This window comes from Urocitellus parryii, chromosome 15 (genome assembly GCF_045843805.1).
Source record: "Urocitellus parryii isolate mUroPar1 chromosome 15, mUroPar1.hap1, whole genome shotgun sequence".
Lineage (NCBI taxonomy): Eukaryota > Metazoa > Chordata > Mammalia > Rodentia > Sciuridae > Urocitellus > Urocitellus parryii.
Window position 1 is genome coordinate 7,763,197 of NC_135545.1, and position 23,375 is coordinate 7,786,571.

The 23,375-nt window shown below is 54.3% G+C and overlaps 2 protein-coding genes across 4 annotated transcripts; both read right to left on the reverse strand.

Annotated features, from left to right (window-relative positions):
- Positions 1 to 3,543: 3,543 nt before the first annotated feature.
- Cyth2 (cytohesin 2) lies at positions 3,544 to 11,827 on the reverse strand. Of its 2 annotated transcripts, none has more exons than XM_026406278.1 (12): positions 11,631 to 11,827; positions 10,701 to 10,848; positions 10,527 to 10,593; positions 9,440 to 9,558; positions 8,363 to 8,443; positions 7,763 to 7,875; positions 7,416 to 7,564; positions 6,873 to 6,984; positions 4,331 to 4,407; positions 4,167 to 4,238; positions 3,921 to 4,075; positions 3,544 to 3,779 (listed from the first exon to the last, which is right to left on the reverse strand). In XM_026406278.1, exons 1-12 carry the CDS (start codon positions 11,647 to 11,649, stop codon positions 3,692 to 3,694), a joined length of 1,200 nt encoding a protein of 399 aa, XP_026262063.1. In that variant the 5' UTR covers positions 11,650 to 11,827; the 3' UTR covers positions 3,544 to 3,691. The 2 variants fall into 2 exon arrangements, with proteins under 2 accessions (XP_026262063.1, XP_026262061.1); XM_026406276.1 differs by lacking the exon at positions 11,631 to 11,827 and adding an exon at positions 11,076 to 11,152.
- Positions 11,828 to 14,065: 2,238 nt separating this feature from the next.
- On the reverse strand, positions 14,066 to 23,314 carry Kcnj14 (potassium inwardly rectifying channel subfamily J member 14). Of its 2 annotated transcripts, XM_026406309.2 has the most exons (4): positions 22,734 to 23,314; positions 21,694 to 22,014; positions 17,617 to 18,376; positions 14,066 to 15,897 (listed from the first exon to the last, which is right to left on the reverse strand). In XM_026406309.2, the coding sequence occupies exons 3-4, from the start codon at positions 18,322 to 18,324 to the stop codon at positions 15,301 to 15,303; spliced, it is 1,305 nt and encodes a 434-aa protein (XP_026262094.2). In that variant the 5' UTR covers positions 18,325 to 18,376; positions 21,694 to 22,014; positions 22,734 to 23,314; the 3' UTR covers positions 14,066 to 15,300. The 2 variants fall into 2 exon arrangements, with proteins under 2 accessions (XP_026262094.2, XP_026262096.2); XM_026406311.2 differs by lacking the exon at positions 21,694 to 22,014.
- Positions 23,315 to 23,375: the final 61 nt, after the last annotated feature.

Sequence of the window (23,375 nt, forward strand, 5' to 3'; positions counted from 1 at the left end):
GAGGGGCCTCCTGTGCTTCTCTCCATCCTGCTGGAGTCTGGTGGGTGCCAGGCCCAACTTCGGCTGCAGCCTCACCTGATCCATCATTCAAGAAGCAGTGAGGAGTCAGCGAGGGTTGGGAGCCACATTTCCACCTTCCCCACCAGGTGGCCTGCAGCAGTGGCCAGAAGCTGCCCCAGGGCCAGGGCTGGGGGGGGAGCGGCTCAGAAATGACCTGCTGGCGCCCACACTGGACATGACCCAGATGACTTCCCAGATCACTGCTGCCTGTGCTGAAACAGAGTCACCTCCCTCCCCAGAGGCTCTGCCTCAGTTCATCCTTTTTTTCTTCTTTTAATTTTGAGACAGGGTCTCACTCGGTTGCCCAGGCTGGCCTTGAACTTTGGGTCCTCCTACCCCAGTCTCCAGAGTCCCTGGATTACAGGTGTGTGCCACCACACCTGGCCCAGTGTACCCATTTCTGCATGTGACTGTCCACTTCCCAGACACTCTTCTCCTGTCCAAGCACAGTTCCTGGGTTTTGGCCCAGTGCTCCCTGCCCGCCTGGTGTTTTCCCATCTCTCCATCCGGGTCCTGCGCAGCCTCCCACACACTCACTGTCTAATGCTGTTTGTTTCTTTGTCTGAGTTCCCGTCCCTGCCTTCCCCTCTCTGGGTCTCCCTGTCATCTCTCCCTGTGTCGATTATGTCTTTCTGTCTCCTTCCCTTCATTTCTCCTGTTTCTGCCTCCATCTCTGTCCGTTTCCCTGTGACTGGGGCTGTCTCTGCATCTCTGATCTCTTGGCCCCGGGCTGTCCCCGTCACCTTGAGACCAGGTTTACTAGCATATTGAAGGGAGGTAATTTGGATGAGGGAAGAGAGAAGGGGCAAGGGTGGGTGCCATAGACACTGGCTTAGGAATGAAGGTGGTGAAGGTATTGGGGTCAAATGAAAGAAAGTCCTGGGGCTTGGAGGATGGAGAGGATGAGGGTTTTTCCTCTTCCCCTAACTGCTACTGCCTGTGCCCGTATGGTGTTGCTGGGTGGGGGGGGCCTGTATGGCCTCAACTATGGAGGCCCCAGGGAGGAGGGCTGGGCCCTGGAGCCCTGGGTCTGAGGGAGGAGGGACATATTAGTTCACTAGAACTAACATAACAAGTATCTCAAAATTTGGTGGCTTAAACCACAGAAATTCATCATCTCACAGTTTTGGAGGCTAGAGGTCCAAGATCAATGCCAGAGGGTTGTTTACTTCTGAGGACTGTGATGAAGATCTGCAGCATAACTTTCCAAACCTGGCTCTTGGTGGTCACTAGACACTTTTGGGTTCTGTTTGTAAATACCTTCCTCTCCACATGACAGTGTGTCCTTTCATCTAAATTGCTCTTTTCTATAAGGACACCAGTCATATTGGATTAGGGCCCAAAGTAATGACTTCATCTTTAATTATATTTGCAATAACCCTGTGTCCAAATAAGATCACATTCTGAGATTCCAGGGGATATCAACTTAGAATTTTTGGAAGGTCACAATTCATCCTATAAAAAGGGGGGTTAGCAGTTTGGAGTCCTGAATGAGGAAGGAACTGGGACTCAGAGTCCTCAGTCCTTGGGAAAAGATGGATCTGGACAAAACTGAAGGACGGTTTTGGGCCTGGCTTGAATGTTGCTCAGGCATCTCCAGCTTAATTCAGTCAAATCTGATGTACTGACCGCCCCCACCTCCCAAAAAAAAAAAAATTCCCTTTGGACCCTCACAGCCAATGGTATTGCCATTCACTGATGACCAGCCTTCAAACGGTGCTGGTGGCTTGTCTTCCAAAACCTCTGTCCTGGTCCACTTTTCCACCTCCACAGCCACACTGGCTGGCACTTGGGAACCTCACTGCTTTTCTCTCACCTCCCTGTTGAACTCCAGATTATTCTCCGTGCAGCAGCCAGGGGGCCCTCCACAACCTCAATCACACTCCTGCCCAGGTCCTTGGGACAAGGGCCCACATGGCCAGCCCACACCTTCCCTCTGCCTTCCTCCCACACCTCTGCAGTCGCCAACTTCCAGACACATCTTCCTGCCATCAATCACCCCAGCAAGCCAATCCCCTGCGGACCTCTGCGCATTTTCTCCCATCTCTAGGGCCACCGATTCTCCACACAGTAGCACACGGTACCCATGGGTTCATGCTACAACAGGGGGCACCATGGATGACAGTGATGGGACCCTCTGTTTACTCAGGGACCTCATTTCTCAGGACATGCTTGGGTCGATATCCCCATTTCTCTGGAACCTTTGGAAGAACTTGGGGATTCCATTGAGCATCAGCTCCTAGGGTGGGATTATAAAACGGTCAGGGCTTTCCCCACCTCCACGAGAGCTGGAGACCAGACAGGTAACCCCACAGCAGGTAGCGCAGTGTGAGACGCAGCCTGGATCTCCGCCAGGGGCGGGCAGCACATAGCTCACTGGGAAGGGGCGGCCTTCTTGGGTAGCCTTGTAGTTACATCGCTCCAGAGCCCTTGGCGCTGGCGGGTGCCAGTAGCCAAGGGCGGGGCCGGGACCGACCAGAGATTCGGTATATTCCCCATCCAAGCACTCCACCATTGGGGGACCGGAGCTTCCAGCTCAGCGTACATTAGGAACTACAACTCCCAGCAGGCCCCGCGGCGGCAGCCTCGCTCCCAGGGGAAAACACGAGGGAGGGCCTGCGGGGAGTGGTAGTTTCCTACGCTAAGGAACACTCAGCTCCCTGGGCGGGTGTGGGCATGACAATGGAGTCTCCCGCCAGCCCACCAGTCTTGGGACCCGTGATAATTTCCATCGTTGGAGGTACACTTGTTCTTTGAGGTCTCACTTCCTGGGCCCCTGCCTTTTAAACACCACCCCATGGGATCAAACCATTCTATTTCTAACTGGCCCAACTATAGGGCAAGAAGGGGGCGATCCAAATCCTGGCTCCAGGCATCCAAAACAAGACCTTCACCTTCAGACCGTCACATTCCCAACACAGACGTTTGAACTGCATGTTGTCAGCCCTTTGACATTACGTGTCCTCCAAAGGAGGCTAAATGTCGTCGCAAAGCCTGGCTCAGTGCACAGCCCAGCAACAACGCCTCCCTCGCACACTTCAGCCGCCCTCCGCTTGCTGACCCAGGCCTCCTTGCAGTCATCCTGAGAGGTCTCTTAGTGTCCCTGGGCACTCCACATGGTTCCCAGCCCCCACAGGTATTTACTGCCCCTCAACCACAGGTCCTGTAGAAGCCATGAACCCTGGCTCTCGCCCCTAGATTTCTGCCCCCACCCACCTTGTAGACCCCATGGGGAGTGGAAGTGGAGGTCAACTCAGTCTAACAGCAAGAACTGCCTCTACGGGAAACCTCCCTTTGCTCCACCTATGAAAACTGGGGTGAAACCAGAAGTGACCCCCTCCAGGGTAGCTCCTTCCTAGGCGCTTGACTGGCTTGGTTCCTGGACCTTGTCAAGGTGGACGGGATGGAGCACCTAGCTCTGCCAACACCAAGAAATGAGGGGGTCTGCAGGCACGAGTGGTTAAATAATTAATAAGATTCCCAACAGCATGTTAATTACAAATAATGAGAGAGGAGCTAAAGGTGGTCAATTTTCCAGACAGGAAACCAGGATCCACAGCCCCAGGGCCCAGGGGTCCGGCCACCTGGGCGGGGCAGCTCTGAAATAAATAATGGATTTGGGGGCAGGGGGTCAGGGCTGCTCCTGCTTCTTCTTGACGGAAATCCGCTTCTTCCTTGCTGCCAGCATCTCATAGAAGGGGTCTACACTCACTGCGGCTCTGCAGAGGGGAGGGTCCCGGATGAGAGCCAAGTCCAGGCCCCAGCCTCCTCCCTCAGACCCAGGGGTCCAGGCCCCACCCTCCCTCAGACCCAGGGGTCCGGCCTCCAGTCCCCTTCCTCAGGAGTCAGCCCAGGCTCACTGGATGGACTTGATCCACTCATCCTTCTCCTCCTGTGTGGGCGCTGAGATCCGGTACACCATGTGGTTCCCTTCAACCACTCGGCCATCTGCCTCCGTTTTGCAGGCTTTGATGAGCTGCCCCTTGTTGTTGGGGATGTAAAGCTCAAAGCAATTCTGAGGAAATGCACGAGGACAGCAGGTAAGAGCCAGCCCTGGGGCCTCTACAGGCCCTTGTGCGAGCAGGAAGGGGCAGAGAGGGTCTCACCGGTTTCCGGGGGTCATCCACCTCACGGATGCTCAGGTTCTCCAGGGGGATGATTCCTCGGGGCTCCTTGTCCTGAACGAGCAAGTGAGACAAAACTCAGACCTGCAAACCTCCCCTGCAGCCCGCGCCTGCTCCCACTCCCCAGAGCCCAGCCGGGCCCTCACCGTTGTGTACTCAAAGTAGTAGAGACAGTTGTCCGTGAGGATGAACCAGCGCCGCTTCCAGGTCTTCACCCGGCCCCCTGAAAGGGAAGGGGCGGGAGGGGGCCTGGGCTCAACGGGGGACAGGGCCTCTGGGAGGGGGAGGGAGAGGCAGAGCAGGAGAGGCGGGGCCTAGGACAAAGCAGGCGGGAAGAAACAGACAAGCAGGGACAGGTGTGCTCGGGCCTAGGAACAGGTCCACACCCAGATCAGGCTCTGCCCTCTCTAGACCCATCGCCAGCTCAGGCCCAGCAGCCTCAGGGAAGGCACTGGGAGCTGAGGCCAGGCCACCCCCACCCCTCGTCTAGTGTGGGGGACAAGGACGGGCCATGTACCTACCTCCTGGGGCAGACAGCGAGAAAGCAGGCAGGACCAGGTGCAGGAGGAGGGAAGGCGGAAGGGTGGGATGCCCCCAAGAGCCGCGACAGAAATAGCAGGAAGGGAAGGGATGCGTAGGGGTGGGGCAGAGAGACAGACACAGGGAGAGGAACACGCAGAGGGAGACAGGGAGGGAGAGAGAGGAAGACAACCAGTTACATCCACATGGGAGAGGAACGGCCAGACTTCTCCCTCCCAGGGAGCCTGAGGGCTCTGAGCCCAGCATGGCAGCCACTGAGTACCCCCTCACCTCCCTGCTCAGCTCCAGCCCACCCAGGACATGTCTTTGGCCAATTTACCTCCATTGCCATGGTGACCACCCCCACTAGGAAGAATACAACTTCCCTGCTTGGCCTGATGGGGACCTGGGGTCTCAGCTTAGCCCTCAGCTCCAGCACAAACGTGCTGTGTGACCTTAAGGCACTCTCTTGCTCTCTCTGGACTCCCACCTGGAGATTCTGATGGGCACACACCATCCTGTAGCAAAATGGCCTACTTCTGAGCCCAGAAGGATGCACTACTGACAGTGACAAGGGCATCACAGAAAGTAATGACCACAGCACCAAACTGCAGCAGGGTACAGGGCAAAGCCTGTGCGAATTGCCCCAAGGGAACAGGTGTGCTCTGGACTAATGCCCAGCAGCTGTGGGCCATGGCTGAGCCTCAGTTTCCTCAACTGGAAAATGGAATGCCTGCTGCTGGGAGCAGCCGGGAGGGGCCAACCCCTGGAGGAGCTGCTGTCCTGCCTCTCTCTGGCAACGCAGGCAGGGCCGCACTCACTCTGGAGGAAACCAGGCCCCAGCCCAGTGGCCTGCCTCCCCTACAGGCAGCAGCGACCAACACTGGCTGCAAAGAGCGGTTTACATCTTTAGTGTTTGTCCTGCTGAGAGGTGAAGCCCTGGGTGGAGAGCACAGTTCCACATGGGGGGATGCGGAGGGAAGCCACAGCCACGGTCCCACCCCCCAGGAGGCGGGGCCCACTGTGATCCCTCCTCCTTCCCCTGGGGCGGCCATTCACAGCCTCTCCACCTCCAGCTCAAGTGCCAGCTGCTGGGTCCCAGGCACAGCTCCAAGCTGTGGCTCTCGACCTTGGCTTTGTTTGTAGGCACCTGGGGAGCTTTAGAAATGACTGACAGGCCCTCCTGCACCCCAAATCCCCACTTCAGGGTTTCCAAAGTGCTGAGGTGAATCTCACCCACAGCCAAGTTTAAGATGGCTCCAGCCAGGTGCAGTGGTACAGGCCTGTAACCCCTGTGGCTCTGGAGGCTGAGGCAGGAGGATAGAGAATTCACAGCCAGGCTCAGCAATTTAGTGAGGCATGAAGCTACTTATATAAAATATAAAAAGGGCTGGGGACATGGCTCAGTGGTTAAGCAAGCCCCTGAGTTCAATCCTGGGACCAATAAATAAATAAATAAATAAGTAAAGGAAGGAAGCAATGACTCCAGTCCTCACAATGGCCGTCTCTGGCCCCGATTTTGCTATTATCTACGTTTCTTTCTCTTTTTTTTTTGTATCTAGCATTTCAAGGAAGACTGAACCCCATCCCTCCCAGCTGAGGACTCGGGGTTCATATAAGCCAGTCCAGGTTGTTCCCTCTGGCCAGGCATCAATCGAACCAGACAGGAAGTCACCTGCGGACTCGGGACAGCATCCTCACTGTGTTAGCCCTCTTCTGCCTATGAGTGCTGTTCTGGGGACAGCAGGACACTGGGAACAGCCAGTGCCCCATTGATGATGAGGCCATCAGACTGTGAGCAAGGGAACAGGTTCCCAGGGGCAGCTGTGTCCTGAGGGACCACTTTTGTACCAGATGTGGGCTGAGCCGCTCCTGCTCACAGCATCCTCAGTGCTGAGACCAGACCTGGCTCAGAGAAGGGATCCACAGACACCGGTGGGGAAAAAGAGGGCCCAGAGTGTTTTCTACACAGCAGACCTGGCTGAGGGCCCCACGCACAGGAATCATCCTGTTTGCAGCCCCATTTTTCAAGTGTGGAAACTGAGGTTCAGAAGGGTCGAATCACTTGCCTCAGGTCACACAGTGGGCATGTGTGGAAGCTGAGTCCTGGGCTTGTGCCCAACAACTTCCCCCTGCAGAGGCAGCCAGCAGGGTCGGGAGGGGACGTACCCAGCTTCAGGAGCCAGCCCTCCCGGTCCGGGTTGAAGAAGGTGTGGGTCAGATCATTCCCATCATCCTCGGGAATCTTGAAGGGCTCATTCCGGATGCTGTCGTAGAGGTTCTGTGGGGTGAAGACTGGGTGAGCAATTCTGGGCACCGGGGCCCTGCTGGGGCTACTCAGGGCAGTGAGACCATGGGAGGTGACCCATCCTGGGAAGAAGAGGAACAAGCTGGGGAGGACAGTAAAGCAGAGGGCAGAGGAATTCAGGGAGGAAAGAAAAGAACTATGAGAACAGTCAGAAGAGCTTTGTAAGTTCTCAGAAAAACCGGCAAATAGAGAATGAGATGGCCGAGACCCTGGTGGAGCCAGAGAAGAGAAACTGGCACCGAACCAAGGGCTGGCCCCTGAGAGAGACAGGAGAAAGAGAGCATGGAAACAAGCCAGGTGGGATCACAGGACCTGTGGGAGGGGAGCAGGGCAGCAGGACGGGCCTGGGCAAGGGGCTGTCTGTGGCAGGAAGAGGGCTATGGGCAGGGAACAGTGGGACTGACCCTCAACAGCTCCTCTGGCAGGTCCCCGCCCTCATTGATGCCCCGATTCATGGCCACAAAACGCTCCAAGCCCGGCTTATCCCTGACGTTGGGGTTGTGAAGGCTGGTGTTCAGCATGATCACGGCAAAGGACAGCACATAGCACGTATCTGCAGACAGAACAGGGGTGACCACATTTTGCGGACCCAGGCCCCCTGCAAGGGATTTAGGGGCCAGCTTCCAACCCTCCTCCCCCAGACCCAGAGGCACAGAACCCAGCCCTCCTCCCCCAGGCCCAGAGGCACAGAACCCAGCCCTTGTCCCTCCAATCCACAGATCCAGCCACCTCCCAGGAGAATGGGCCCCACCTGTGGACTGGAAAACCCCCGGGTTGCACAGGCAGTATCGCTGAGCAAAGGCCTCCATCATCCGGTCAATTTTCTGGGCCTCTCCAGGGAGGCGAAAGCTCCACAGAAATTGCCTGGTTTAGGGAGGAGCCAGGATGGATGTCAGGGCTGAGAGAACACCCTCCTCATACTGCGTCTCTGTTAGGAACTGGCCAAAACGAAATCCAAATCTTCTGGTCTCAGTGGTTGGTTCAAGTATGGACACATGACCCAATCTGACAAATCATTGGCCTCGGGACTCCTGGTGGATCTATACAGCAATAGCCTTTCTTTCTGCAAAAGTTGCTAAACAGGCCTGGCAAAATTTAATTTGGGGTCTACAATATGTAATTCTAACACGAATTTTGGCAAACAAAACCAAGAGAGTGAGCTGACTCTCTCATACTCCACTTGGGTACCTGGATCCAGCTATGCCTGATGAAGGCCCTATACTTGGACTTCTGTGTTACAGGACTCAACCAATTCCTTGGTTTTGCTTGTTTGTTCTGAGTAGGGTTTGTAGCTCCCAACTAAGAAAGTCCTGATAGGTACATTCCTGCCCTTCCAACACCATCCCCTCACCTGAGGGCCTGCACCAGATTGAGATCGGTGAACTCATGCAGATCCACAAAAGCATGCAGCACTGCCAGGTTCAGCTCCTCCCTGGGTGGAGAGAGACACAGTCGCACACAGGAAAGGAGACAGAGGAAGTCAGAGTAGACGAGGACGGGGGCAAGGTGCAGAGGCAGCCACACCACGTCTTGTGCACAGCAGCTGCCCCTCTGAGGCGGGTGCAGCTTTCTTCCTGGCCCCATTCCCGGCCTGGACCCAGTGTGGGGAAGCTCAGAACACACTCCTGGAGGAATATGTGCCTTAGGGACCCAGGACGGTTAGATATTTCAACAGGTGAGAGAAATGCACTAAACAGGGCTGGGGATATGGCTCAAGCGGTAGCGCGCTCGCCTGGCATGCGTGCGGCCAGGGTTCGATCCTTAGCACCACATACAAAAAAGATGTTGTGTCCGCCGATAACTAAAAAATAAATATTAAAATTCTCTTCTCTCTCTCTCCCTCTCTCTTTAAAAAAAAAAAAAAAGAAATGCACTAAACAGGCAGTACATCTACTGTCACCTCTCTCAGATGTTCCCCATACTCCGCTGTGTCTAGACGCAGTCCGTCCCACTCCCCAGACATTCACAGACAATTCCCACACACCCAGGGGTCCATAAAACCCTATGATCCTAGACATCAACAGAGGGTCCTCAATACCTAATGACCCAGCCCATGCCCCCCAGGCCTCCAGACAGCCCTCACAACTCCTAGATGTCACAAGGGCCCTAGATCCCCAGAGAGCTGCCAGTGGTCCCCATACATGCCCACAAATAACCTCCCATTGTACAGTACTCAGGTTCACCACTGCCCCCAGACATAAATGGATGCCCCCCAATATCCACAAAGTCCCCACACCCCGACATGCTCTCAGCTCCCCCAGATCCAAGCCAGTTCATCCTGTCAGCCCAGGTGGAAGACGGGTGTACCAAGGGCCACCCTCATGGAGGCTGCAGAGCAGTTCCATCACTGAGCTGCCAGGGTGAGAGCAGCAGCCAGGCAGGTGGGTCACAGAGATGAGTCCCAGCAGGTGCCAAGCAGGTATCTCACCTTTCTCCCAGGTAGTCCCCAATAGCGGTCTTGTTCAGTCCCTCGCCCTTGTATAGGAAGCGGGCAATCTCTTCTGGTGTGTTCTGCAGGAGTTCGTTCTCTACCAAGAACTGGATACCCTGGTAGGTGGGGGTCAGGTCTCAGTGTGGAGGGCTAGAAAGCTCCTGTACCTCCCCATGAACCTCAGTGCCCCACCCTCAACAGGGTAGGACCTGGTCCACCTCTCCCACCTCCTGACCTGTTCCCCCTTTCCCTGCCTAGTTAATTCCAGCACCAAGAACAGGGTCTAGCAAGGAATAGGTGCTTAACAAATATTTGCTGGATGACTGAACAAACTCTACCTGCTTTCAGCAAGAATAAAGTAAGAAACTGTTAACAAATAGCAGTCCATTCAGACTGTGAACTCAAAGTCCCAGGCTGGATCAGAGTCTCTTTGGCTCTCTCTGAGCCATGAAGACCTCTCCACTACAACCACATTTCACTTTGGATTGTGGCTCCTATGTCTAGGTACCCGTACTGCAGTGTAGGACAGGGCCTGACTCTACTCTGGATCTCCAGCATTGCCTAGTACAGGGTCAGGCCTTCTGGAGGCCTCAGGAAATGTGTGTGGACAACTGAACATATGTCTTTGCTCCACCTGGTGAACACCTACTCAACTTTCACACCTGACTGAATGTCCCGTCCTCAGGGAAGCACTCCTGACACCACCAGGATCCTTCTTATGGGTGCACAGCAGCCTGGTATCTCCCTCTGCCATGCACTGACTCTCTCCTTTGGGCATGTCTCTTTGTTTATAATTCTTATCAGACTTAAGCCCCTCTTAAGATCATAAGTACATTAAAAAATACACATAAAAAGGGGAAGAAGACCTTCCAGGCAAGGGACACAACATACTCCAGGGTCAGGAGGCTGGAAGACTTGGTCGGTAGTCTCAGAACACATGGGCAGATATCTGAATCCAGGGATCAGGATCCAAGTCTGTCTACCTAGAGAAGACCTGTACCCATAGCATTCCTGGAACCTGGAGGTGCCAGAACCCAAAGCCTGGATGTCTACTGGCTGGTCCTAACCCTTTGACCCCAAGCACCTTCTTGGGGTCCATGTTGAATTTCTTCCTGCCCATTGCCATCTTCCGGTTCCGCTGCAAGGTCTTACTGCAGGGGCAGAGAGCGGGGTGGGGGTGGGGAGCCATGGGTCAATGCCTGGGTCTTCTGGCCCTGGCCAAGTCCCATGCTCCCATGTCCCCTGCCCCAGCCCTCACCTGCCCTCGTTGGCCTCCAGACCCTCCACCTCACTCATAGCTTCACTGAGCTCCTCCCGCAGGCGCTGGATTTCTACCAATAGCTCCTGTTTTCGCCTCCTGATGTTTTCCAGCTCCATCCGCTCCTCCGGAGTCAGGTCCGGGGGCTCTGTGGGCCAGGATCAGAGTTTGCAAATAAGTTCTGGGTCTAGAAGCCTAGATTCCTGCAATCTAGGGCTGGGGACCTGGATTCCTCTGTCCAGCATTGGAAGGGCTGGGCCAGGAGTCTAGGGGAGAAGGAACCCAGGCTCCTGAGTCTGAGGGAGAAGGGGGAGCCTGAGTGCTTCCGACTGGGGGAAGAAAAAGGATGCAAGTCAGAACTCATGGATCCATTACTTGGAAAGGGTCTGAAGCCTTGGTTTTCTGACTCCATTACTGGTGGGCTGGCTGGGGCTCTGGAGTGGAGACAGGCCTAGACGTCGGGACTCCAGAGTCCATGTAAAGTAACTATGGCAAGGGAAGCCGCTGTCAGCTTGTAAGAGTTGGGAAACCGGAATGGGGCATCGGAGGCCTTCGCCCCCGCCTTAGCGGGATCTCCGTCGCCCACAAGATTTTTCTCCACCCCCCACCCCACCAGCCCCTCTCCCCGCCCCAGGCAGGCAGTGGGTACTCCGGGCCGCTCCAGCGGGAATGGTTCCGCCCCGGCCTCGCCACCGCCGCTCCATCCCGCCCCCTCCCGCCGCCACCGGAAACAGGCTCAGCCCAAACAATGGCCTGGAACGCCCCGCTCGCGGGCCCCGCCGGAAGCCCGTCCCGCGCCGCACAAAAGCGAGGCGACGATGGGGCAGAAGGGCTTCACGCGTCGCGCGTCGGGAGGGGACTTTCGCCGCGGAACGTTCAGGAGGAAACGCTCGATCCGCTCGCAGCCGGCCCCGCCCCTCCTCGACCTACCATAGACGCCGTCCTCCATGGCGGCTAGGAAGGCCCGCGGGGAGTCCGGGGCAGTCCCGCCGGTCGGGCCTGGATCCGCGTTGGCCCGCGGGCTCGGGTGAGCCCGCTCAAACGCCCCGGGAGCCACCGCCGCCTCCTCAGCGCCAGTCCTCAGCGCTGAAAAGACTCTCCCTTCACTGCCCAACCGCCCGGCCAGTAGGGACCGCCCCTCGTTTTGACACCGTCCAATCCACGGCGGGTCCCCTCGTCTGCTCCGCCCCCGACGCTAACGGATCGTTCTCCAGGACCAATAAACGCACAAGAAGCAGATGTAGCAATGTCCGGGTGGAGGTAGACGGCCTGTGAGGCCAATCGGAATGAGGGCAGGGCGCCAGGTCCCGCCTCCGAAACAAAAGAAAGCTCTTGGCAGGCTTGTCCTCCAATGAGAAGCCTCAGAAAGGAGTTGCCAGGAGGTAGGGCTCTGTGGTGCAGAGATGACTGCGTCTGCGCTAGGACTCCGCACTAGGAGACTAGGTCAATTAGGCCCCGCCTCCCGCAATACGTTGTTAGGGGGCAGTACTTTGTTAGTCTTGTTGCCTGGGGCGGAGCCTCAACGGTGGGTTGTTCCCGTGAGCCACACCTCCTCACAGGCCACGCTTGCTTTTGACTGCAGCTGTTGCCATGCAACCGCTAGCCTTTCTTTTTGCCTGATTCTGCGGGTACTTCCCTCTCCTCTCAATCTCTTCTACAGTCTAAACTCCCTTTCCTTACCACCTCCTATGACCTCCCCATCCACCTCAGCCTCTTCAGAGTCAAGGGATGGTGAATTGACTTATTGTTTTTTCCAAATGCTGCTTTGCTATTTGGTAATTATCAGAGTGGCACAGTAGTGGAAGGCCAAATATAGTGAAAGCACGGGCTCCGCCTTCCCGGCGCCTTCCTCCCTCTCCCGTAAACTCCTCCCCTTAGCATCTCCCTCCTAAGACTCCTCTCTTCCTCGAGCGTCCTCCCTGACAAGTCCCCTTCCCTTAGCATCCTCCCACCTCTCTGATCTCTTCCCTTCCCTTGGTACCTCTCCAGCTCTCCTTATTTCTGGCCTATCCTTCACCCCTCCCCCGCCTGTCCTCACACTCTTCTTCCAAACTCCTCCTTCCTTCCAGAATCCGCCCACATCTGAGGCCCTTTGGGTTCTTCCCAGCCTCTTTGGGTTCCATGCAGGGAAAGCGGATGCAGGGTCCCAGTTGGGATGGGGAACATGAGTACTTTTGTAAAAGGGACTGAAATAGCGCCTAGGCCTCGTCCTCGTTTGTGGTCCCTGGGCTGCACAGGTGGGGATTCAGGGCCAGGATCTGGTTAAACTGTCGGATTAGACACGGAGCCTCCTAATCTCTTCACTGACCTTTATGAGTGGCTCTGGTCCTGCCCTCCCCAGTAGAGTCTCAGGCTGTGCGCCAGCCCTGCTCCCAGTCTCTCCTTCCAAACGGAACCACCCTCCTACTCCTTTACCCCTAACTTAACCTTCCTCCCCACCTATTTTCTATTGTTCCCCACTGGGTTTCCATTGTCCCCAGTCCCTGTCCCAGGCACTCTGTGCTGGGAGAGCAGCCAGCTAATTAATCCCATCCGGTCATTACCTAGGGATTCTGAAGGATAAAGAGAGTTGGGGAAGCCAGAAGTGGAGACCTGAGTTGCTGCAGCATTTGGGCAGGCTGAGGGCCAGTGACAGTGCCTGACCTGTCTGGAACAGGATTGGGAACATAGCCTTCTCTTGGCACTGCCTCCATCTGCGGCTGGCTCCCACCCTGTTGGGCATTTAGGTAAATGGCAGCATGGACAGAGGCCAGCCCCAAGGGCCCATGCCCTTGAAACACTCAAGACACACCCACCAGGGCTCCCAGGTCTTTAATCTGGGGACAGGTCTCCCCTAAAACACCCACTTTGCCCACAGTAGGAAGATCCCCAGTCCTCTGAGTGGCTTGAGGGAAGTGGGGCCTCTGGCCCTTAGCCACAGCTGCTTGCTGGCTCTGTGATTCAGACACTGAAGTTCAGAGCCAGCCTTTAAGATCATCTCCTATCCCAGCCGCCCTGGAAGGGCATGTGTTCCAGCACCAGAAGGAGTCAGAAAATCTCCAGAACCTACTCCCCTGTTCCATGAAGGAAAGAGTCATCCTGCTGGAAAGGCTCTTGGAGGACTTCAGGTTCCAATGCCCCATTTTCACAGATGGGGAAACTGAAGAAAAGAGGGATATGATTTTCCCAAAATCACACAATAAATTGGGATTTACAGGGAAACTTCCTGGATCCTTGAAAAGGATTCCATTCTAATTAACTTGGCCTCAATTTCTAACCTTGCCATAGAAACCAGGGGGAAACTAGATTGATATCTGTTGTTTATATTATTTATATATATATATATGTACATATATAATACACATATGTATAACATCTTTAAGAAACAGAGACACATCATTAGGTGTAGTATCCCAGAGTCTTGGACTTTCCCCTTCCCTTGACCACTAATTAGGCCTGCGACATCCAGGTCTCACCCAAACCCTCACCTGCTGGGAGATACCAGAAATGCTACTTAGCAAGTCCTGAGTCCTCTTCCTAGAAGTACCAGCAGTCTGTCTGGAGGTAATCAGAACCTCCAGGCTTTGGGGAAGGATACTCTGGATCCCCGGAACTGTAATTCCTTTTTGGCACTACAGAACCACAAGAAGTTAACTAGGATCATCGAGGTTCTCAACTATATTAGGCAATCTTGGACCAGCAAATGGCAAACATCTAGACCACCACTCCTTCCTTGACTCCGTGATCAACTGAGAGCCACAGAATCCCAACTCCTTTGGACATTCTAGAAGGGCACTTCAAACAGAAACAACATTTACAAGCAGTGCTTATCCCTCAGCTGAATGCTCTAAAACCAACGGTCTGGAGTTTTATAACACCAAGAACTCCCAGTCGGTCACTTTGGTCCTTCTAAAGCCACAGACTCATCATTGTTTCATGCATTCTAGACACATCACTCTGCATCTGGAGTAGTTCAACTCTCTAGGTCAACTTGTTCTAGAATCACCAGTTTTTGCCTCTATGGTCAACAGAGATTCACAGAACCTTAACTCCCAGGCTTTCTCGAATCATAGGGTCTTTTCTTGACATGAAGTTGCCTTCTTTTCCTTTGGTCAATGGAGATTGAGTACCTGGAGGATCCCGCAACCTTCCCTCCTGAGGTGATCCAGAAAAATGACTTGCTTCTCAGTTGGCTGAGTCAAGAAGCAGTAGTCTCTTGACTCTTAGGTCACCCCAGACCTACAGCTCTTGAACTGCCAACTTCCCAGAGGCAGTCTATCCCATTGACTTCTGACCCTGTTCAACAACTAGCCCAATCTTGTAGAGGACTCTAGAACCACCAGTCCTTGCCCTTTGGGTTCAGAATTTCTGGATCCTTCAGCTCTGGTAAGACTCAAGAATTGGGCTCATGAAGGGGTCCCTGGAGGGAACACATAAGCAGAGGAATTAAGGTCCGGTAGCATGTCTGTGGTGGGCCCACTAGACATGGCAGAACCTCACCAGCTAATGATTTAACCAGTAGGCCTGTTGGTCTTGGGAAACACGTGCCCACATCCCAGTAAGAGGGCCCAACCTCTCCACAGAAAGGGGGCACAGGTGGGGAAAGGGACATCAGCTTGTATCATGGGGGCAGGGTCAGTGCCAGGGTTGGTGTAAGAACTCGGGGGCTGGCAGCTCCATCTTCTGTCTCTTCCCCAGGCCCCTCCTTGGCCTCCTCTTCCTCCTCCTCCTCCTGGCAGCAGCTCAGAGCAAGTTCATTTTCATAACAAAATGCAGCCAGAGAGCCAGGGAAGCTAGACTTGGGGCTGTGGGAAGCCTGTTCTGCCCGTTCGTCCAGCTCCTTGGCGCTGCAGACAGGTGTCCCTGGGACCTCATAGGTGCGATGGAAGTGGCGATAGTCGACCTCATATTGGGAGCCACGCTGGAAGAGGACTGGCTCAAAACGATGGCCCCAGAGTAGCTCACCAGGGAGGTAAGATGAGCGACACTGTGTGGTCATGGCTGTGGCCTCAACCATGCCCTCGAGGATGACCACTAGCTCGAAGTCAGCCCGGGCCAGCTCGGCCCGTCCCAGCTCATACAGAGGACTAGCAGAGTCGATCTCATGCACGATGGTGATGGGGGACACGAGGAAGATGCGATCGGTGCCTCCGTCAAAGCCCACATCCACATCCTGGTGGTCCAGCGGGATGTACTCACCCTCCGGGGTCACTCGGGGCTGCAGGAAAAGGCAAGGAGCCAAAGACAGAGGGCAGGAGCAGGGAGACAGAGAGAAAAGAGCAAAGCCCAGCAGGGGCGAGAAACAGGGGGTGAACATGGATCCAGAGGGAGGGGGACGAAGCCTCAGAGGAGTCCAGAGACCCAGGGAGAGAAGGATGAGGGTTCAGAAAAAGGGGAGAGGAGACAGAGACCCAGAGTAAGAGAGGACAGACATTCAAAGAGGGAGGAGGACAGAGGAAGAGAAAGAGAGAAAGGGAGAGAGCGACAGTGGCAGAACAGAAATTAGCCAGACAGCCAAAACCAGAGACATCCAACCAGGGATTGGAGGAGGAGGAGAATAGAAAAAAATGGCTTCAATATGGGACCAGATAAAGATAAACCGCTATCACAGGAGAGGGATAGGACGATCTGGGTCCAACATTCTATATGCCACTGTTGCTTCGGGTAGCCCCCAGGCTGTCCTTATTACCAACTGTCCAACACCACTGTTGTGGGGTCAATACTGGTAATTTACCCATCTACCACTGGGTTCACACCACCTCCCCCGTCACGTCACTGTCCTACAGATTTCTGAAGAGGCAGTGTTCCTCCTGGTCATGAATCCTAGTGTCTCAAACTGCCAGGCAGGACACCCAGAAGGGAGGTGGGAACCTCTTTTCTTGCAACTACCTGAGAGCACCAGAGGCCTCTGGGAATTACAGTTCCCTTCAACATCTATCCCTGCTCTCACCCCAAGTCCAGCCTCAGTCCAGAATTCTTAAGTGTCTCTATGTGGGCTGGGCGCAATGGTGTACAGCTGTAATCCCAGTGACTGGGAAGGTGGCAGCAGGAGGATGGGAAGTTTGAAGATGGCCTCAGCAACTTAGTGAGATTGTTGAACTTTTAAAAAAAAGGTCTTGGGATGTAGCTCAGTGGTAAGTTGCCTCTGGGTTCAATCCCTAATACCATAGGGGAAAATATTAAGTATCCCTAGTGGGGCAAAGGCATAGTTTATGAGGAACAGGGATGTTTGAGCAACTTGACCACAATTCTGGAAAGACAAAGGCCCTGTGAGAAAGCTGCCACCCAGGGGCTGATGTGAGTGGTAACTGTCTTGTTGCAGATTCAAGAGCGCTTCCTGAGAATGTCCCCCAACTCCGCAGCTGTCAGTTGCAGGTAACCTGCATACCACTGCACAAACCCAGGGGACTTGCCCTAAGTCATAAACCACCCATGCTACTGTCTACTGGGAATTGTAACCTGAACCATGGAATCCCCACCACCCACAGAAAACAGATTTCTCCTCAGACCACTCCATCGGGGCATTTCCCCTGCCCCAAGGCTTCTGGGAACTGGAGTCCTGAGCCTGGATGCTCAGGGATAGACTTCCCACAGTTGGCCTGTCCTGAGCTCTTTTTTGGTGGTACCGGGGTTGACCCAAGGTTGCTCTACTACCGAGCTACCAGCCCTTTTGAAACAGGGTCTCTCAAGGTTGCCCAGATTGGCTTTGAACGGGGTCCTCCTGCCTCGGTCTCCGGAGTGTCTGGGATTACAGGCGTGTGCCCCTGACTTGGCTCTCCGGAAGCTCTTTGTCTCAGGTTCTGTCTGGTTTTCCTAGACCTTTAGGAAAAGCTATCACCACTGGGCATCACAGTCCCCGCCCCTGCAGGCCCTGGCATCCCTGTTCCTGGGACCTTGGACTCTGCAACCCCCAGGGCCCTCATCTTCCAGGGCGCACCTGCAGCAGCTGGGCCCGCACATGGGCTTCCACCAGGTGGCTGCGGCGCAGGTTGCCCACACGCCACATGAGGCAGAGGCGGTGGTCCCGAAGGGCCACCACAGCGTTCTCGCTGAAGACGAGGGTCTCGTTGCGCTTCTTGGGCTTGGCCATCTTGGCCATGACGGCACCCACGACAAACGCGTCGAGCACGCAGCCAGCGATGCACTGTAGCACCACGGCGGCCACAGCAGCCGGGCACTCCTCGGTGACGCTGCGCACGCCGTAGCCGATGGATGTCTGCGTTTCCAGAGCAAAGAGGAAGGCGGCCAGGAAGCTAGCCACCTGCGAGAAGCAGGGGGCCGGGGGCGGAGGGGCGGCCAGGTCACCATGCAGTGATGCGATGAGCCAGAAGGCCAGGCCGAAGAGCAGCCAGGAGCCCAGGAAGGAGCAGGAGAAGAACAGGCACATCCAGCGCCAGCGCACGTCCACGCACGTGGTGAACAGGTCGCTCAGGTAGCGCGCGCCCTGGCCGCCCAGGTTCACGAAGCGCACGTTGCAGTGCCCGTCCTTTTTGACGAAGCGGCCTCGGCGTGGGCCCACCGGGGACTGTGCCGGCGCCCACCCGTTGCCGCACAGCGCTGGCCCGGCCTCCTCTTCATCAGCTGCCCGGCTGTCCCCCGACTCCTGGACGCCTCTGAGGCGGCGCAGGGCCCTGGCCAGGCCCATTGGGCGGGGGGACCCCCTCCACTTGGCCTAGTGCGGGGCAGGCGTTCCGAATCTGCGGGGATAAGAAACAGGCAAGAACCGTCAGGGTGCCAGGAATCGGTGGGCTCGAGGGCCGGCATGCGCTCTGTTGGGCCTCCGAGGCCTCACTTGGCAAAGCAGAACGCAATGTCCATGTTTGACAAGTTCAGCAACAAAGATGACGGTGATGCTGTAGGTGATACTTGTGTGGTGACAACAGCAACAACCACAATTGTAGCAGACATTTATTCCATACTGAATTTATATAATTTTGTTATAAGAATCATACTAAAATTTATATGACTTAGACACTGTTGTAAGCACTTTATGTATATACTTAGCCCCACAGAAAACTTTTGAAGTAGATATTATGCCCATTTTACAGAGAGGAAACTGGGTACAGGAAGCTGAAATAACTTGCCCATAATCTCACCAAAGTGAGCTGGGATTTGAATGCAGCAGACTAGCTCCCCAGTCTGCACCCCTCAGAGGCTGAGCTCTATTCTCAGCATGAAGAGATGAGCTGGGCTCTGAGGTCAGCTGTTGCTCAAAAACAGTCTTGGAAAGCACAAGCAACAAAGGGAAAAATAGATACATGAGAAACTTGTGCTTTAAAGAACACTTCAAGAAAGTGAAACAAACCAATGGGAGAAAATAGTTGCAAATCATGTATCTGCTTTAAAATGTCCAGCACTGAGTTGCAATATTTGCAGAGACAAATTATCCAATATAAAAGTGGGCAAAGGATCTGTATAATTTCTCCAATGATATATGAATGCCAAAAAGCACAGGGAAAGTTACTTAGCCATTAGAGAAGCACAAATTACCACAGCAAATAATCCTATTGATTCAGGCAGGAGGAGACTGAGGCAGGAGGATCATAACTTCCAAACCTGCCTCAGCAACTCAGGGAGACCCTAAGCAACTCAGTGAGACCCTGTCTCTCAAATTGCAAAAAAAAAAAAAAAAGAGCTAGAATATGGCTCAAGGTAAAGCACCCCTGGGTTCAATCCCCAGTACCAAAACAAAACACAAACCCCCCACAATAAAGCCAGGAATGTAATTAACCCAGTGGGAAAATGTGTGCTTCACATTCTTGAGACCCTGGGTTCAATCCTCAGCATTAAAAAATAAAAATAAAAAAGTAAGTAGAAACAGCTTCCCACACAATGAGATACTCCATAAACCTAAGATGGTTATTAAAAACACTAAAATAAAATAACAAGTGTTGGTGAGAATGTAGACAAACTGTCACCCTCATACGCTGCTGGTGGGAATGTCAAGTTGTGCAGCTCCTGTGGAAACCCGTCTGGCAGATCCTTAAGTGACTGAACAAAGAGTTACGTTGTGACCCAACAATGCCACTCCTAGGTATCTGTGTACCCAAGAAAAATGAAAACAAATGTTCACACAAAAGCTTGCACACAAATGCTCCTAGTAGCACCATTCATAAAAGCATCTCATGAATGGATTAAAAACGTGGTATGTTCCTCCAAAGAACAGTACTTGACAATAAAAAGAAATGAGATACATGCAACAATAAGGATGAACCTTGAGAACATTCTGAGAGGAGCCAACTGCCAAGGCCATGTATGGCCTCCATTTATAGTCAGCCCTCTGTAACCACGGCTTCTGCATCCACGAATTCAATCAAAATTAGATAGAATATATCAGGAAAAACATTTCCTCTGTACTGAATACATACAGGCAAAAATTTTCTCTTCCTTGTCATTATTCTCTACGCAATACCACATAACATTGTGAACCTAGAGATGATTTTAAGTACCCGGGAGGATGTGTGCAGGTTGTATGCAGATAGTACACCATTTTATACAAGGCACTTGGGCATCTGAGGACGATGGTATCAGAGGGAATCCTGGAACAAATCCCGTGGATGCCGAGGATGGCTGTATTTAAGATGTCCAAAACAGACAAGGCTATAAATTAATAAAGCACACTGAGGGGCTGGGGTTGTGGCTCAGTGGTAAACAACTTGCCTGGTACACGTGGGGCACTGGGTTGGATTATCAGCACCACATTGAAAAATATAATAAAATAAAGGTATTGTGTTCATCTACAACAAAAATAAATAAATAAATAAATAGATAATAGGTGCCTCATTCTGGGGAAATGGGAGATTATGACATGACAGAGGACATGGGATTTCTTTGGGGGTGATGAAAATATTCTAAAAATTACTTAGGGGTGACAGCTGTGCACCTGTGAATCTACTAAGCACACCACACAAGTGTGGGGCAAGGTGTGGCATGTGAGTCACATACCAGTGGAGCTGTTCCCACATGAACAGACTAGTGCGGCTATGACTTTCTGATCTGGGGCAAATCTCTCTGGGTTTGTCGAGTTCATTGTAAAATAGAGAAATTAGGACTTCATCCGCCAGGAAGTACCTCCCCCATCCTAAAGATCCAAGGCCTGATACCGGGTCAGTTGCTGACCCCTCATGTACCTCAAATCCCTGGCTTCTTTTCTCAAGTTCTTCGTCTGTGGAATGGACTCTCAGCTGAAAGGAAGAGGGGTCTAAAGACCTAGGACTTTTGAAAAGTCAGCTGCACGTCAGCCCCAGCTCTCTCCTCCAGGAAATGAAGGGAATCCCCACAGCCCAGCAGGGCAGAGGGCAGGAGAGGCGGGCTGAGCACAGGCAGGCATACCTCATACCCTTCAGCAACTGCAAGGTTAACTAGTAGCTGGTGTGGCTGGGACAAGGGCTACCAGGGGCTAAACAATTCCTACACATTTCCACAAACATTTATCCAGCACCCCTGTACCAAGCTGTAGGCCAAAAGGGCCAGTCTCTGGGGATCCCCATGGGTGTCTTAGCCTGGGACACTCCATCTGAGGACTGTCTGTTTGCTAGCAAGATCCCCCTGCCTCCCAGAGCTCTGCATGGCCTCATTAGGACATCACGTCCCCCTCCTCCTGGCCTCCAGGATCCACTTGGTCAGCCAGAGTGGATGGGGCTGGGCTGCCTCCAGTGCCCACAATGTGTCCCAACCTGTCGCCGCCTCAGCATCAGAGACTGATCTCCTGGAAAGGGGAAGCAGACTCACAGAGTTGCCTAAAACGCAGATCTGCAGGGTCCACGACACGCCATGCCATCTCCATGTGCAGCGATCTCAAGCCCAGAAAATCCTCCCTGCACTAGTCCCCCTCCGGCTTTTTTTTTTTTTTTTTGACTCCTTGTCTCAGGTCCCTCTGCCAGAAAGGGGCCAAAATCTAGATTCCCACCCAGGCCTCTGAAGTGCCCAAGTCCCAGCCACACACCATGGCCAGCTTCCTGGGCACTTACAAGGGATGTCTACAGCCCGCCCACTGACAGCCCCCATGGCTCACCTTGACTGCTCAGGATGCTGGGAGGTCAAGTTCATTATCTCATTTCACAGCCAAGGAGCAGAGTTAGTGAGGACCAAGGCTCTGCTGGGCCACAGGCTGCAGGGGTGGGAAGCTGCTTTGGGTCCTGAGTCTTTCTGCCCAAGAGTCTGTTCTTCAATCCTGTGATGCCACCTCACCCTGTGGGGCAGATCTGACTATGTCCATCTCACAGGGACGCTGGGGACCTTCACCTCCAGGGGGCCCTGTCTGCAGCCAACATGGCCCAGCTCCCAGGATGGTGAATGCGACTCAGGCTCAGGACACCACGTTCCCCTCCTCCCCCTGCAAAGGCAGGATGGGAGAAAGAAATCCTGAGCCCAAAGCTCCCCCCCCAATCCTCCACCTGACCCACGAGAGCAGCTTAATGTTTCCATATAAAGGAGACAGGGCTTAAGGTGCTTCAACTTCGTGTCAAAGTCACTGTTTAATCTGGGGCTAAGAGGCCCCGCCCTTGGGTACTAGCTTGTCCCCCACAAATGTACACACACCTTCAGCCTTCCCCTGAAACCAAGGAGTCTCCCCCCATTTCCCCCAACGAATGGGGTCTGGACAGCAAGTTGACGAGCAGAGACTGACAGCAAGGAGTGTGGGGCTGAGGGCAGACAGAGCAGCAGAATCAGAGCCGGGCAGGAAAGAGCATTGAGAAGGAGCCCTGAGACAGACCGACCCAGACAAGGTGCAGAAACTCAAAGAGGGGGCTGAGTCGGAGAGGGACAGAGAGAGGGTCAAAGACCCAAAGGGAGCAGGGACAGAAAGAGGCAGGCAGACAACAGCAATTGGGGAAAAGAGTATGGAGATCGTGTCTTAAGAAACAGAGAGAGATGGGCAAGGAGGGGCTGCCTGACAGGACGGAGTGGTGAGAAGGCAGGAACCAAGGGTGGACTGTAGGGTGGGGAGGTTCTCCCGGGCTGGAGCACCCTTGAGATGGTGGGGAGGCATGGGGCGTGGGGGAGGGGTGGGGGTGTTGGCTCTCAGGCCCAACCTTGCATGAAGGCACATACCTGGGAAGGCGGCCCACCCCCATGCCCTGTGCTGGGGGCTCCTCTGCCTGGGCTGAGGGGCTGCGGTCTGTTCTCAGCCTCCAGGGCCTGAGCTGGGCACCCAACCTGAGTCCACAGCAGATCAGAGGACTGGGTAGAGGGGGCGGGAGCGAGGCCAGCTCAGAGCTGCAGAGGGGGGGCCAGGGAGGCTGGCCAGGCAGGGTAGCTGGGCTGCAGCCCAGGCAGGCTGGAAAGGAGACGGTAGCCAAGAATGGGTGGGGGGCAGGGAGGCAGCAGTTGGAGCAAGGAGACATGGAAAGATGGGGAGGGAGTACAGCAGTTTAGGGAACACAAAGAAGTAATGAGGTGAAGGAGACAGAAGTGGTGGCTTCCTTGCCCCCCTCCTCCCAGCATGAAGCTATAGTAAGTGGCAAAGCATTTATAAGACACTTTCACCCATCCAGAGTGAGTTGCAGATTAATAAAACTCAGGGGAAGCAGAACTGAACAGCACCCAGGGGGTGAGGGTAGGACTGCAGGGAGCAGTGTCATCCTACGGCCTCCTCCAGCAGCTGCTGGGCGGGAGGACCAGCACAGCAGCCTAGGAAAACTGGGTGCCACCTTTGGCCTCTCCAGCCACTTCAGTCTCCTCACAGGGATGGGG

Excerpts from the sequence above, each read along its gene's own strand:
- Cyth2 (XM_026406276.1), bottom strand. The coding sequence starts at position 11,112 with ATGGAGTCAGAAAACCAAGGCTTCAGACCCTTTCCAA. Across the intron at positions 10,849-11,075 it reads AGGCTTCAGACCCTTTCCAA|AGCCCCCGGACCTGACTCCG; the intron begins GTAATGGATCCA and ends CCTGGCCCACAG. Across the intron at positions 9,559-10,526 it reads TCAACATGGACCCCAAGAAG|GGTATCCAGTTCTTGGTAGA; the intron begins GTGCTTGGGGTC and ends CCCACCTACCAG.
- Kcnj14 (XM_026406311.2), bottom strand. The coding sequence starts at position 18,324 with ATGGGCCTGGCCAGGGCCCTGCGCCGCCTCAGAGGCGTCCAGGAGTCG. Across the intron at positions 15,898-17,616 it reads TGCGGGCCCAGCTGCTGCAG|CCCCGAGTGACCCCGGAGGG; the intron begins GTGCGCCCTGGA and ends CTTTTCCTGCAG.